Source organism: Pyrgilauda ruficollis, unplaced genomic scaffold (assembly GCF_017590135.1).
Source record: "Pyrgilauda ruficollis isolate IOZ18807 unplaced genomic scaffold, ASM1759013v1 scaffold2, whole genome shotgun sequence".
NCBI classification, from domain to species: domain Eukaryota; kingdom Metazoa; phylum Chordata; class Aves; order Passeriformes; family Passeridae; genus Pyrgilauda; species Pyrgilauda ruficollis.
Genome location: NW_024519206.1, coordinates 19,918,256 through 19,934,192, shown reverse-complemented (window position 1 = coordinate 19,934,192; position 15,937 = coordinate 19,918,256). Strand labels below are relative to the sequence as shown.

The 15,937-nt window shown below is 41.2% G+C and overlaps 2 protein-coding genes across 2 annotated transcripts in view; one reads left to right on the top strand and one right to left on the bottom strand.

Annotated features, from left to right (window-relative positions):
* OSBPL10 (oxysterol binding protein like 10) overlaps nt 1–10,100 on the top strand; it is a 110,252-nt gene extending 100,152 nt beyond the window's left edge. Inside the window, exons 9-12 of the mRNA XM_041466614.1 lie at nt 4,171–4,357; nt 5,683–5,865; nt 7,639–7,792; nt 8,504–10,100. Of these exons, the coding sequence (XP_041322548.1) occupies nt 4,171–4,357; nt 5,683–5,865; nt 7,639–7,792; nt 8,504–8,548 (569 nt within the window). The 3' untranslated portion in view covers nt 8,549–10,100. The remainder of the gene's footprint in view (nt 1–4,170; nt 4,358–5,682; nt 5,866–7,638; nt 7,793–8,503) is intronic.
* A 3,193-nt stretch (nt 10,101–13,293) lies between these two features.
* Nucleotides 13,294–15,937, bottom strand: part of STT3B (STT3 oligosaccharyltransferase complex catalytic subunit B) — a 51,224-nt gene continuing 48,580 nt past the window's right edge. The window contains exon 16 of the mRNA XM_041466282.1: nt 13,294–14,941. Coding sequence (XP_041322216.1) covers nt 14,861–14,941 — 81 coding nt within the window. The 3' untranslated portion in view covers nt 13,294–14,860. The remainder of the gene's footprint in view (nt 14,942–15,937) is intronic.

Sequence of the window (15,937 nt, the reverse complement as noted above, 5' to 3'; positions counted from 1 at the left end):
TTCCAGGGTAAATTTAAAAGAGAGCAATGAATGTTTTTTCCTCTCTTTTTTTTTTTTTTTTTTTCCCCTTCTGTTCAAGTACATATATGTGTATGTATTGATAGATGTACAGGTCTATAATTTCTCTTACTGATAAATGAGTGACTTAAAACTTACCAATCCCAAAGCTTGATTGCTCCATGCAATTACAGCTACCTAAGAATTTCCCTCAGTCCTCATTTTTGCATTAATATTTTTAGCCCAGTGTTTTTAGAACCATTTTCATATAGCATGGCACTCGTTACTTAATTTAGCAAATCGTTCCAGGCTTTGAAAAATGAGCAGTGCTCAACACAGCTGCCTGGAAGGTTTGAGACAATAGGAGCCCAGTTCTGGCATTTCCTGTTTTCCTTTGGGATCTGGGCAGTTGTGATGCCCAGCATCCATGTGGGGCTCAGCCCACACGTACCTTGTTCCTCTCTGTGTGTTATGGGAAAAACAGACAGGGTGAAGAGCTGCTTAAATGGGGAAACTGCCCCTGGCCCCTGGTGTCCCATGTGCCATTTGTTGTTCAGATTGATCTCCATGCAGGCAGTGGGAAGCATTAAATCCCACATGTCTCTTCTGCAGCTTATTGATCCAGAGCCTCCTCTGGGTTGTTTTGTCAATACGTGTTACTGGGAAATCAATTCACAAAGCTGCAGCATCAGTGAGGGACATGTAAGAGTCAAACTGGGAGAGTGATATGCCAAGCCCATGGCTTCCTTTAATGCAGGCTGAGGGCTCATGGATAGGGGTGTGACTGTGTAGTCAAAAGGAGGAGTAAATGGTGCTGAGGACATTTCAAGGGGGAATTTCAATATCCTGCAATGGTTTTTAACAAATTTACCCTTCTTTGTAGCATTTTTTCCTGACAAACCAGATTACTAAATCCACTGTTCCTCCCAGAGTGCTGGTCTGGTGTACTTCTTCCTTGTGTAATTGTTGCCTATAAATACTTCAGATTTTTTTTTAAAGGAATTGGAAGTTTTTGAAAGAACTCTTAGATATGAGAGGGAAAAAACTAAAAATGGGAGAATGTTCCACAGCTTTTCATGTGTATTTACTTTATAGCCATTTTCAAACTAAACTTGAATCATCCCTTACAGCAGGGGAAGCAAGGGAAGAAAAATAGCCTGTGTATTTTCCAGCAGTTGTTTTGAAAGATCAGTTGCAATGTAATGATTATAAGCAGATGTAAAAATGACACATTGTAAAGTAACTGTTAGCTTTCAGTTAATTGGCTTATAATTTGTCAAGATTGACACTTGGCTGGGTGGGGAGTTACTTCAAATTGTGGTACCTGTTACAAATGTTGAATCTCAGTGTAATTTTTGGCTTCCTCTCCCCTAAGGGAGCGCAGGTCTCTGTTCAGATTTGCTGGTGCAGCCACAGTGTTTCTGGTGCTTCATTTAAATGAGGCTTTGCATGTGGGCTCTGTGAACAATGGAATGCAAAACAGTCAGGTTAATACTAAAAGTATTATCAAGTCATGGGTATTTCAGATCAGCCCTTTAATCTCTTTTAGACTGTAATTATGGAGCTGGAGTCATATTTCAAGTGAGATAGTGCTTCATTAAAAAATGTATTTATTCAGGTGTTCAAGGAATTCAGAAAATATGCTACCAGGTGCTAAAAATACTGCCAAGAGAGCTGGGTTCAGTTTTTAATATCTAACCTGCTGTGGTGGTTAAATATTTACATTGAAGGTCACTGCTGCTGTTTGCTCTCCACTTTAAATGTGCTTGGCAGCACTGCAGCTCTGAGCCCCTCCCACCTGACTAGGGAGAAAAAGCTCTTGATCCCATCAGGGGGACAGAGGCAAACCTGTACTGACCCATAAGGAAATTGTGTTTATCATACCAGTTCCCTCTCACGTGAGGAACATCACATACAGTGGTGATCAGAAGAGACTGGGAGAGGTAGGGAGACTTTTTACGAGGGCATGTAGCTGCAGGAAAAGGGGGAATGACTTTAAAATGAGAGAGAGTGGGTTTAGGTTAGATATTAGGGAAAAAATTCTTTACTGAGGAGGTATTAAGGGACTGGAACAGGCTGCCCAAGGAAACTGTGGATGCCCCATCCCTGGAAGTGTTCAAGGCTGGGTTGGATGGGGCTCTGAGCAGCCTGGTCTGGAGGAAGGTGTCCCTGCCCATGGCAGGGGGGTTGAAACTCGATGATCTTTAAGGTCCCTTCCAACCCAGGCCATTCTGTGATTCTACAAAAATTGTTCTTTATTAACTTAATGCTATTATAGCATCCATTTAATGAGTTTGATAACCAGAGTAGTTTTTTGAGTGTAAGTTATTCCTGTCTGCATGTCCAGGGTGAGTTGGGTAGTTCAGCCTTCCTGCTTGGATGTCTGTGCAGGTGTGAAGCCGAGGAAGCTTGAGGCAAAACGTGTCTGTGTGTTCTGGCTGTGTCCTCCTGGCCTTTCCCTGCTGGTGAGGGCTCAGCACGTGATGTGAGGAGCTTGTAGCTGTCCAAGACTAAATGGTTAAAGGTCCTTTGAAGACACGGCTTTTCTGCATGCTTTTGCACTCCCAGCTCCTTGTGTCAGAGCTGCCGGAGTGGATGTGCTGGCTGTGTCGCTGCTGGGAGGCCGAGGTTGCAGAGGTTCTGAGAACAACTGCATGAAGCTGTTCTGGTTTGCAAATGTTTTCCTGTGAAATAGTTCAGAAGGCAGAAGTGACAAATTGCAGAGTTTCCTGTGCCTGTATTTAGTTTTGTTAGCTGGAGCCAATATTCAAGATCAGGGCTCCCTTAGAGCTCTGTGCTTTTAATTTTGAGTGTGTTTTAATTTAAGTTTGTTTTTTCCATGCAGTGTTAAAGGCATATTTTCATACTGGCAGCAGTAGTGTTATGTTCCTATTTAGTGCTTTTTCATCATTAAATGTGAGATCACTTTGAAAAAGTAGTGTCAGTATTCCCTTAAACAGATAGATTAATCAATACCACTAACAGTGTGTTCTTCCCCTGCCTGCCCCAGGGTGAAGGCAAATGGGCTCAAGCTTATCTTGCTACTAAACAGATACTATTACTGTGTCAAAATAACTTTCCTTTCTTTTATTTCCAAATATTTCTGGGTTCTGAGTTCTTCCTGTGATAGGTTATTTTCAGTCCCTGTTGTGAAAAAGTATTTTCAAAGCTGTCATTTTTGCCTTTAGGCAGTTAGTAAATGGGACACAAAAGACTGTAAAACTATAATAAAAAATACACTGCAGACATTTGGCATGATCTAATTCTGTGTGCGAGGTTTATGGTGCTCTTTTCCTGGTCTTATGTCCTGTTACCCTGAAGACCAAACTACAGATTTTATGGGGATAGAGTTGTACCCTTAGCCCCAGGGGAAGCTGCAAAGGTCTGATCAGGAAAGCAACTTTCTTTGTGCAACTTCCAAGTAATGTTGAAAAACTGCTGCTGTTGTGTGCTGTTTTTAGTTACAGCCTCATGGTGCTGAGGGTGGAGGGACCTTTACAGAAAGAGATGGAATTACCAGTAATTTTCTCTGCCTGGTAGAGACATTGGACTTGGTGCTAATAGAGCAGTGGCCCTGCTGGGCACCTCTTTGATTATGCAAGATTTTTTCAAAGCCTGTGTGAGAAACCAGGCATTATGAAATTAAAGAGCAAAGTTAATAGGAAATTTGTAGATGCCATGTTTTCTTATTGTACCCACAGAGACTTACAGCCTTTCACAGCATCAAGAGGAAATTAGTGGAGGACATGGCTGTTTCTAACTGAATGGAGAGATGAACAGTCGTTTGGCCATGCCCATATTTTTTATGGAGGGAGATTATGGTACAACACTGAGAGAGCATCTGAATTTTCAGTATGGCTTTTTAGGTGGACATTCTATGTTTATCCAGCTTTTAACAGTAATACAAAGTAAGGAATCCAGTCAGATTTTCTGAGAAGTTGTTTGGTAGCAGTCAATATGTCAGGGTGCTCAGTCAAATGGGATGCTTTTGAAAATGCTTGTTGGAAGAAACTTGTTCTAGAGAGCAGAGTTTCCTAGCAGACAGTGCCCTCGTTCAAGGAGAGCTGCACGTGTTCTCCATGGATGTGCATTTTGATGGTGGTAATTGGTCAGTGACCATCAGATCTTATCAGTGAACCCTTTATCGCCTCACTTTCTCCTCTTCCTGCACAGGTGTTCTTCACCTGCTGGAACATGAAGAGGAGTATGTCTTCACCCTGCCCAGTGCCTACGCTCGCTCAATCCTTACCATCCCATGGGTGGAGCTTGGAGGGAAAGTCAACATCAACTGTGCCAGAACGGGCTATTCTGCCACGGTCACCTTCCACACCAAGCCCTTCTATGGAGGGAAGGTCCACAGGTACAGCCATTCCTGTCTTACTCTTGTTTACCTGCTGCTGGATTTCAGGGAAAAGGCTCTGGGGCATCTGTTCAGTTCTTCTGTTGCAGTATTTTATAGACAGATAGCTAAAGTTCTGTTCCTATTAGTGCTGGAGATGACTTAAAGCTCTAGGGCAGTTTATTGTAGCAATACATATTATGTTGGTTAACTGAATTGGATGTATTTCTCTCATTAAAATAAAGTGAATGGATCTCTCCAGGCTTTGTTGCTTGTAAAAGTTGCTGTAAGTGTAGGATCAGAAGAATGTACATGGAAAAGGCCATATTTCTGCTACCCCAGCTGCTGCTTCTGTGTGAGTCTTGCAGATGAACTGGTGTTCCAGGTGGAGCTCCTGAAAAGAGGAGAGAAGCAAAAGTGTCACTGCCCATAGTGGCAGCTCCCTACTGGGGGCTTTGCCTCTTCACTGAAATTCCAGATGGTGAAAATGTTATTTGTCTTCTTTGGTTCCCCTTTACTAAGGGTGCAAAGAGGCTCTGTGCAGGACAGCCTCCTGCTTGCTTCCATGCTCAGGTTGATGTCCTGGTCATTAACATCAGATCCCTTTCTTGTTCTGCTGTGGACTGCTGCAGTGTCCAGAGGAGACTGTGCTTTGCATGGTTACCTCTGTTTTATTTCAGATTTCAATGTTGTGTACAGGTAAATGTTTGCATGGGGCTGTTTTGACATGGTTTTTCTTTAAAAGTTGTAGATAAATAATTGGTGCCATCAGGGTGAATAAAAATTTGGGGATGTTGTGCTGTATTACTTTAGTAATTAAAAAATTGAGTTTGCACATTACATGGCTTTCTAAAGCACATGTGTGCATGCTCATGGACACATTCACAGAACTTCTCCCTGCATTTCAGTTTTCCAATCCTACCTGTCTATTTTGCTCACTCTCAGACCAGTTCTTTGACTGGCGAGGTGGCTTTAATCATTGCCTCTGACAGCATTATGTTCCAGCATGAAAGTGTCATGTATTGCAAATGTCACATGGATGTCAGGGATTGTTTTTCAGGCTGCTGAGGTAACCATTTGGTCTGGGCTCGAGCTGAGTATCACAATTTTAAGATGGGTTACTACTGTACTTAGGTAGAATGTCATCCCAAAGTTGTTGCTGTGTTAGAGGAGCTTTCCTGTGATGAGTCTTTCTTTTTTGGAGGCAGCATCACTACTTTGCCTGAATAATTGATTTGTGGAGGTAGAAGGCTGCTTGCACCCTCAGCAAGGTAGTGCTGTCATGTGCTGCTAATAAATGGTACCAGTTATTTCTGTGGTCTGTTTTTCCTTCCCCCTTGAATCAGGGTTACAGCTGAAGTGAAGCACAATCCAACGAACACCATTGTGTGCAAGGCACAGGGAGAATGGAATGGCACCCTGGAGTTCACTTACAGCAACGGAGACACCAAAGTGATCGACACCACCAAACTGCCTGTTATCAGGAAAAAGATCAGGCCCACAGCAAACCAAGGGCCACTGGAATCAAGGTAAGGGCAGAGGCTTTGCAGTGCTGAACTTTGGGTGGGAACAGAGCAGGGAAGCCAACTGCAGCTCTGAGTGCTGTGGTTCAAAAATTCCTTGCTTCCTACAGCACAAAATCTGGGCACAGAGAGCTGAGGCTGTGTATTGGTTCCTTGGAGCATAAATTACACTGTAGTGACGAGTACATCAATTTTGTAGATGGGAAAAATGCCTATATTTGTTTTAATGAGCATTTGGAAAATGGTAATGCAGTGTTTTCACCTGCTTCTTGGAGTGATTGCAACATGGGAGGCAAATCAGTCAGTTTGTTGGAAACAATTCAAACTGGTATGTATATTGTATGTTGCATATCATTGAAACTGGTGCTTCATGTTTTATATATTTTAGAATATATATTTGTATAAACATATATAAAATGTGAGGCAGTATGATATAAAGACACACATACAGGTCGTTTTGAGGCTCTTGGAACCTACATCATGTGCCTAACTTGGACTAGATACATTAGAAAAAAACCTGTTCTGTATTCACTGTCAATAACTCTTGATGTTTATCTTCAGAAAAATCGATACTTTAATTGAATTTAGGAAGATTTCATTGAAGGTTTTAAAAATATGAGTTAAACTACATTTTATTATCTGTAAATGTCTTTTTATTTTACAAAGGTGTCTTGAGTCATTGTGCAGGGTTAAATACAATTTGTCTACTTTCTAGACCACTTGCTTATCCACAAACTCATTTTTCCCCTGTAGTGTGGAACATAAAGATTGTAGTAAATAAGGAAACCAGTAGCTTTTCAGTGTATTTATTGTGTTTTTTAGATACTAGTCAGCAAATTGCATCCATCCAGTGGCTCTGCAGGATCTGCAGTTTATCACATTGTGAACACAATCTCATGTAAACAGCCCTGGACAGATGTGAAAGCTATGGTTGGTTTCAGACAGAGAGCAGTTTGGATTAGATATTAGGAAGGAATTCTTTACTGTGAGGGTGGTGAGGCACTGGAACAGATTACCCAGAAGGTGTGGATGCCCCATCCCTGGCATTGCTCAAAGCCAGGTTGGATGGGGCTCTGAGCAGCCTGGTCTAGTGGGAGGTGTCTCTGCTCATGGCAGGGAGTGTGCAACTAGAGGATCTTTAAGGTCTCTTCCAACCCAAACCATTCTATGAGGGTTTTTCTCAGTGCTTTTCTGGGCAAAGCTTCTGCTAGGCTGATCTAAGGCACTGTGTCTGGGCGTGGTCAGCTGTGTGAGAAGCGTGTAGCTCTGTGCTGGTAAATATTGTAACTGGGAATACAGAGCACAGACTACAGGGGCTCCCTAGAATCAGTTCCTCTGCTAGTGACCTTGTTGGACCACTCAATGCACTCTTGGGTTTTGGCTGACACTCCTTTATAATTCAAAAAATTACCTGCAAAAAATGCAGAATTAAACGCCTGCTATTTGGGGGATGGAGGAACATCAGTAAGGAATGTGAACTAGAAATGGTAGAAATAAAACCACTTGCTTTGAGAAAAAAAGCTCAGGTGGTGAAGAGAACATAAACAGAGTCTGCTGAGAAAATTGCACTGCAAAATACTGGGAGCTGAGTGAATCTGAAAATCTGGTCCACAAATGTGATGAATATCCTAGCAGAGTGATGGTTCCCAAGCTGTGGGACTTGGAAAACCAGCATGGATAGCGTGGCCTCAGCCTGCTGCTCACCAGTCTGGCGTCCAGCAGCGGTGGGCTGTGGCAGAGCTGTTCTCACCCTCCCTTGTGCTCCTTCTCCCTGGGCAGGCGCCTGTGGCAGCAGGTCACCAACTCTCTGAAGGAGGGGAACATCGATGCCGCCACGGAGCACAAGCACCGCCTGGAAGAGAGACAGCGAGCAGAGGAGCGGCAGCGAGCGGCGCTCACAACTCCCTGGAAACCCAAATACTTTGCCAAAGAGGTACTTGGAGTTTCTTGGTTTAGACCTTTAGCAAGTTCTGCACAGGGGACAAGTCAATGTCTGTGGCTTTTGTCATGGGCTAGTGTTGTTATGTACCACTGATTGCTTAAATTTTCTTTCTGACAGAGTCTGGCTCTTGAATGAGAGCAGTGGGCTTTTCCATGTCTGTGTTGTGAACTTGTTCACTTTTCTTCAGTTAGATTGATTTTGATCTGGATTTTTGGTGCCTAATGTTAGGCAAATAAAGTGATGTGTTTTTTCTGTAAAATCCAGCCCTTACTTCTCAAATTCTGCATACTCACTTCCCCTATAATCTTAGCATACTAAAATGAGCACAATCTAGGGAGATTTATCCAATGTAAGTAAGTATTGACATCCTAAACACAGTCTTGGGTTTCATGTGCGTGAAAGGAAACAAATTTTACCAAGTTCATCTTTCCCCTTTCTTGGAGGAAAGGTGAAGGGGAAAGGAGACTGAGGAAATGGTTCCATTAGCTGCTATTTAAGTCAGCATCTCTTGCATCTTCCCATTGCATCCCTTCCCCCTTGTAATTTTTTCCCTCCCGCCTACCTTACTTGTCAATTCTTTAAACACAGAATTTTGAGGTGACAGGGATGGCTTCTTGTTTGGTCTTATTTTAGCTTTTGTGTGGACATACAAATATGGTATTTATAAATCTTGTTTGTAAACTTTGCTTAATTTTCTTACAGGGTGACGGCTGGCTGTACGTGAATCCTCTCTGGAAGACCCACTGACAGGAGAGAGCAGTTGCCTCGTAACTTTACCTGAAAGGCATTAAAATGATACAGTATGTAACTTCAGGATGTCCTTGGATAGGTCCTGTTCCCAGAAGATCCCCACGGGAAGCTGTGTACTGTGATTGATGCATCTCAAAATAACCAGGAGCTCGAGTTTATTCAGGAGCCATTTTGTGTGTGCAGATCCACAGACACACAGGCACACGTCCCTAAGTACCCACGGTGTGCATGTGTTGTGTGTGTTATTTACACTACATGTAAACAGTACCAACACCAATAGCGACTCAGAGACCTTTTCCTCCAAGTGTTAGGGCACAGAACCCTGGCTGGCCTCGGCCGGGGTTCCCTGAGTTGTGTGCTTGCAGGATCAGGCCCTGTGCTAGTATTTAAGAAAATACTTTTTTATTAGTACTTGTTAAGGTTTTTCTATTTTTCACTTTTGCCAAAAATGTTTTGCACTTAAAACGTGACGTGTCTCTTAACGGCAGTCGATCTGTCTGAACAGTCAGCGAGTAACTCACTTTGACATAAGAATGATCCACTGGCTGTGCCCACTCTGGGTTGCCGAGTTCAGGGCGTGTTTCCTGTCACTGGCGAGTGTGAATTTCCTACCACCCTATAAGAAGTAGCAATACCTTCTCCAGAATGTTGTTCTTCACACTAACCCGTTGTGTCCTCGCTGCTTTGTCTGTTCATCTCCAGCTGTTCAGTCGATCTCTGGTCACCACCCCGAGCCAGCTGCTCTGGTAACTTTGATCTTGCTGTGTAATGTTCTCTGGCTGCTGTCATGCCAACACTTCTGGCTTACACGTTCCACTAAATGGGATTGCTTCTGATAAAACATCTGGATGAGTAGAGGTGATATAACTAGCCTTCCCAGATAAATGATTCACTGATGTAAAAGTAACAATTTAGTAAATTATTCCGCTGAGACAATAACTTTATGAATGAAGCAAATGAAATGGGATACAATTTGTTTTGTAGTGTTAAAAAGAAAAATTAAAAACTCCTGTTGCTTGATCTTGCTTTGTAAGGTAACCACTGTGATACTGACAAAGTGGATTCTAGAAGTGTGTTAAGGCTGTGTCGCTTCTTAGTTTGTATTTGTTGGAAATGAAGATATTTTTGAGAGAGCTGGCAGCAAAAGGCACGTGTAAAATGTGCTCAGTGCTTCTTTCCACAGTGCCCCGTAACAAAACCACTGTATTTCTAACACACAGTAGCATGGATGCCCGTCTGTAGAGCTGAGTAATTTTGTGCCTTTTGTCTGCTTTGTTCATACACTGACCTATGCTTATACTACAGAGATATCTAGGTCAAAGCACGGCTCACATCTGTCCTTATGTCCTGTATTTTGTTTTTTCAGTAGATGTTCAAATCTCTTGAGCAGCTCAGAAGGCTGAGCGGAGGAGGTGTGTGCACAAGGAAACATTCCATTAGTTGTTCCTTTGAATTTGAACTTCAGATGTCTATTTAAGGAAGGTGTGGCTACTTTTCCTCCTAAATCTATTTAGTCCTCTTGTCTTTTTTTTTTTTTTTTTTTTTTTTTTGCACATTAGAAAGATTCATGTTCTAAATGATTTAAATCCTATTTTTAAAAAAAAAAAAGTGGATTGTATGAGCTTGGTTTTGTAACTGACACTTTTTTTTTAAGAGGGAAAAAACCAACTTATTTTTTAGGAATAGTTGATGTAACAGTTTTCTGTAACAAAACCAAAATGATGCTGTTGCAGTAATCACTGAACTGCTACTGAGTACCATCAGGAACACTTGTACTTTATCACCTGCAAGAATTCACTTTATAATGGATCCACTCTTGTTCTAGAGATTAGTCTGATAAGTACCTAAAAGTATTCCTACAGTTTGTAGTATCATCACAAAGAACAATGGAAAAAGCAGAGTTAAACCCATGGAACATCCTCCCAGAACACTCTCACACACCAAAGAACAAGACACATACTCACTAAATAGCCATTGCAAACCTCTGTGTCTCAGGCATGCAGGCCTGGGCCCCTGAAGGAGTGGATCTCTTTCAGCTGGGATGGTGTGACTGTCAAGGCTACAGAGATGCTGTAGCTGTTCTTTTGAGGAGAAATTTGAATAATTTTCTGCTTGTAATTTATTGAAGATTTTCTCTGTCTGCATGGTTGGTTGTTTCTGCATGCTGAGGACATTCCACTTGTGCTCTGGCCAATCTTTTCTTCCGTTCTGATGCTATGAAGAATCCCCTGATGCCATTACCACTGCTTCTTTCCCAAATTAACTTGGGAGACATGAAAGTAAAAAGTCCTTTCAGAAAAGATCCCATCAGTGAGAGATTCCAGAACAAGATTCACAAGTGTCATTTTATTTTTCTGATAGTATGTGTTCAGTATATTTTGCAGGACTGAAAAGTAAATATTCATAAGCCTTATTCTGTAGGTCGTTCCAATAGCTGTCTTGGAATTGCAAGTAAATACTTTCCTTTTCAAGTAGCTGATGTACACTGAATTGTAATGTAAAAACTTCCATGTACTTTTTTTTTTTTTGTGCACACCTGTAGAAAGCCTATGCAACCTTTTTCTTTCTTAAATTAGAAATGTTCAGAAAGAAAATTTATACCTTTATCATTTAAAAGATGCTCTGGCAGTCTCTTCTGATTTGCCTTCCTTTCGTAATTTGTTAATTTAAAATGAGAATGCTCATGAATAAAAATTTGTTTCATTTAGTAGTGGAATGCCCTTTCTCTTTCCATGGAAGCCTTAGTTCAGTGGTGTCAGTCACTGACTGTCCAGGAGCTGTGTATGACACCTGAGCATGGTTCCCATGGAAGTTTGCTAGGTTAATCCCGGTGTGGTGCGAGGCTTTTCCACCCTGCTTATTCTCCCAGACACTCTGAAGGTAAGTTCTTTGGTTAAATTGGATAGCTCTACCCAGGGAAAACAGAGCTGGGCAGCAACAACAGCTTTAGGAAAGGCTGGGGAACATCTGCTTCATTTTGGCAAGTAAAAAGGAAATAGGAAAAGGTGTACCCTTGTTTCTGAAAATCCCATTTCATTTAATCTTTATCACCAACAGAGATTCTTGATTAGAACCTCTTAAAACGCACCTCTACATTATTGCAGCATTGGACACTTGCGTGAGGAGAAAAAATGTTCTTAAAGGAATCACACAGATCGTGGTCAGCATTTTTCAAGTGTTGAATAATGCCCTTCTGGTTTTCTTTAAACATTCATCCAGTGTGCTGGAAACAATCTTGCTGGAACACTTTGTTTTTATGCAAAACGGAAAACAACGCTGCCTGTAAATAGGGCAGGAAACACTACCCAGCCCTGTTCCTTGCCTTCCATGGCATTGCTTCAAGGCCCCATCTTGGAGCAGTTTATCCACTTGGGTTAAAGATGTGAGGGCGTTTTAGTCACAGCCAAGTATTATTTTTTTCAGTTTTTACTCCTGATGAGACTGGTATGTACCAGGGGCTCTGTCAAAGCATTCAGCAGCTTTTTCAGGAGTAAATCTATCAAGACATTAATTAACAACTTTTCTCCTTGTTATGAAATTACTTCTTCAAGTCAAAATATTTCTTCTGGGATTACCAACAGCACTGTCTGCCTCACTGCTCCCACCAGTAATGATTAAGAAATACAGAAGCTATGCAGTATTATTGAGTTCTAGACACTTGCAGCTTTAGTTCCTTAGCAACTGCTGACCTGAGCCTGGCTCACTGGTCTTTTGTTGTTTGGTTTTATTGTTTTGGTGGGGGTTTCTTTTGGTTTTTTTTTTACTGTTTTGTGACAATTATACTTCAAAAAACAAATAAAGGAAAAAGGATGGCTGGAGCTAAGGAAATAAACTAGTCTGGGAATTGTGTGTGTGATGAAGAGGGAAGATGCTGATAGTCTTTGCTGGCAGAAGCGCTGTTCAGTTCTCCCAAAGAGGCAGGAGTGAGTTTAGCTGTTTGATTCCATGATCCAGCTGTAAACATACCCGGTGTGCAGATTCCTGAGGACCCAAGGAAGGTGAGACAGTGCCAGTTCTTTGTAATGTTGCTTTTTCTATGTGGATGCCTCAATGACTCCCAACTTTTTATTTCATTTTAACTGTAGAACATTGGCAGAATCCTTGAAGTCACGTTAGATTTAGGAAAAATAATAAAGCTCAGGTAAGTAGTAGGCAACTTCAGGCCCAGGCTGGCTGGGATCCCTGCAGTTGGCTTATTTTTATTTCACATGCCTCAGATTCACTTGTTTCTGCTGTTAAAGAGAACACTGCTACCTAAGGCTGAAGTCAGTCTGTCCAACTGTAAAGATACCTGAAGAGGGGAGGGCAATCCTGTATTTCCTTTCTTAAAACAAGGCTGAGTTACTGCCAAGCCACAGACTGACTGGCAGCCTCTGTCCTGCTGCCTTTCAGGTGATCTTCCAAATGTTAGATCCCTTATTTCTCACCCATGGTCAGGATGCAGATTGGCTTGGAAGCAGCACGACACTAGGAATCGTGCATCACCTCATCAATCAGCCCTTCTGCTGGTGGGTGAGCAGCTGTAGCAGCTTGAGGAGCTCCAGATGCTGGAAGGAGTTGCTGCAATGTGTGGTTGGGAAGGCAGGCTGCTCTTCCCTGGAAATATGACAACCACCTTAATTTCATCACAGCAGAGGCCCTGGATTTGGCTTAGTTTAAGCTGGAGGAAGTTAAGAAGATGCTGTGGCTTCACTACAGCAGCATGTTACCAAGTTAATCACAACAAAACTGACACAACAGCCTTAACACAAAACTTGAATTAACTTTATTTTCCCCTACAGTTGACAACTGGTCTGCATTGAGCTTTAAAGCAACAAAATAAAATGAAATCTCCAAACGGCGGGGGCCAGAAATCCAGATTTAATTACCTTTGTGAAAATGTTGCAGCTGTAGTATTGGTCTGTATAAACCACTGGAGTCAAAAATGAGCTCATAAATCAAAAAAATATTCTACACCTTGGGAAAGAAGTCAGCAGTAACATTCTCACAGAACACTGTAAATTTACATTTTCTTCATGAAAGGTACATACTATTCTGCATTTTACATCAAGTTATTGATGCAAGATTTGTTTCTATAAAAAGTTACAACTTGTGGCAGGAAAACTGCAAAAAAACCCTTTCATTTTAATTAAAGAAAAATTTCAAGTCTGTATAAAGTTTCCGTATATCTGGAAAGTGAACACGTTCAGTCTCCATTTATATTTTAGTGCATTTAATCTGACAGTTTTCACCACTTAAAAAAAACCCAAACCAAACCAGTATAAAAGACAGACAAAGCAAATAGCACTAGAGCAGGAATTTCTTCAGTTGATTTAAGCACTCCAAATAAAATGCAGAGAAACAGATTTCCAGAAAAACTTCCACCCTTGCCAGAAAGGCAGTGAGGGCTGAAGAGGTTTGCAAATCTTCTACCTCTGATAGCCACAGAAAAGGGGTTTGTATACCTGTCAACCTTCTTTTCCCCAATAAGCAGGCTATACTTGTTTTACCAATGTAAACATTCACCTAAAATAGTTTAATTTCTGTTCTGAAGCACCAGCAGCTCCATGGTGCTCAGTTGTACGTTGTTAGAGCATTCATTACTGTCGTTTCAGATCTTTCAGGAAGTTACAAATTTAGCCCTTGTATCTACAGTGTGCAAGATTTGCCTTGTCTACCTTGTGAAATGACAGTGTAAGGCAGCAATACTGCAATCCCGTGTTGAACAAAAGCAGCTTGTCCAATTAATCTGTCCTGTCACCTCTTGTGAAAACTGCAGCTTTGCTTCTTACACTCCAGCTCAAAACCAGCCTGCAGCAAGAGTAAAAGGACATGGAAAGAAACCATTGAAAAATAATCATGGGAGTAACTCGTTTTGAAAGTTGAATTTGAGAGAGCTCTGCCATCTCTTTCTTGTTGAAAAAGTCATTTTCAGATGTCACCATTCCAGTTTTCATACTGCTGCTATTCAGCTGAACAGTGTTCTCCAGAAAAGATTGACAAGTAATGCATGTGCCAAGGACCAAATTACAGGGTTCTTTGGTAAAGTCAGTCCAAATTTTCAACAGATTTGAAGGATAATATGTACCAATAAAAAAAATGCTGCTAGACTTGGATAGCAGCTCTGTCTTGCTTCACATTACAAATCTAAAACAGCTGTTCTCAATAAGCCAATATTTTTAATCAGACATTGCCTGAAAATTTTGTACAATAATCTGGACCAATGATGGTTCTGTACCCTCATGTTGCTGTGAAACATGATTTGAGCTAAAGGCAAAGACTGGTTATCTCAAGGACAACTGCTTCGTATTAGCAATCAGAACAGTGTGTTTAAACTGTCTTCCTGTTGGGTCTCTTGCCTTTCTTTAAAATTAGTTTATTCTTAATGTAGCCACGCTTCCTTTTGGAGGTCTAAAAAGAAAAACAGAACAACAGGTATTAGTTAATGATTTAGTCTTGACCGCGGTTTAATGATGTGCATTCAGTGCCTGAGCTTTGGATTGATTTTAAAGAGCTTAAATGCTAAACCCTCAACTAGGCATTATCCAGTTATTATTTTTAATGCCGGGATTGTTAATTCCTGCCTAACAGTTGCTTTTGCACAAGATGTGCTTTTGTAACCCTGTCTACTAGATCTGTAGAATTCTTTTCAAAGCATGTGCTGAGGCAGAATTAATAATTAACCAACATGATAAAACTCTAATATGCCCAAAGAGCAAAACTGATACAAGTCTTAGTTTTGTTTGGAAATACCTTCTTGCATCTTTTGCGCTATTTTATTTTCTTTAAAGTTAGGTAGAAATATTTGCTCAAAGCAGCATTTTTCAAAAGAAAAAATCCTGAATAATCCCATTTTAGTCTTCTAAACTCTGCTGTTGGTCTGTAGGTTGCTTAGTTAGCACTTCCTGCATATTCCTTTGTCAGCCTGTTTTAGATTTTTTTTAAGGTAGTAATGGGGGGGGGACCATTAATGTTGGTCATTGGTAAAATTAACTTCAAATTTGTGTACATAGTTTGTGGTAGGTAGAACTGTACGTTCAACACACCTGCCAGGACGCAGCTCCCACGCTTGCTGCACTTGGCTGTGCTTAGCAGCAGGGTCTATTACTATTATAAAAAATTGCATTTAATCAACATGACACCATCAACATGGTTATAATAAAGTGAGATAGATACAAACTAATATGTAATATTCAGACACATATTGAATCGCTGAGGTTCAGCAATGTCATTCCTAACATAATAGCAGATGGGCTGAATTTCCAGTAAGGAAGCAACTGCTGAAAAATGGTGGCTACTAAGGAGCCCTTGGAATGTATTTAAGAAATACATTCTAGTTTGGAGACCTGCCCCATGCTCTCCCTGGTTCTCTGATTTCTTAAGAAGAAGTACAGCCTGTTTGTACTG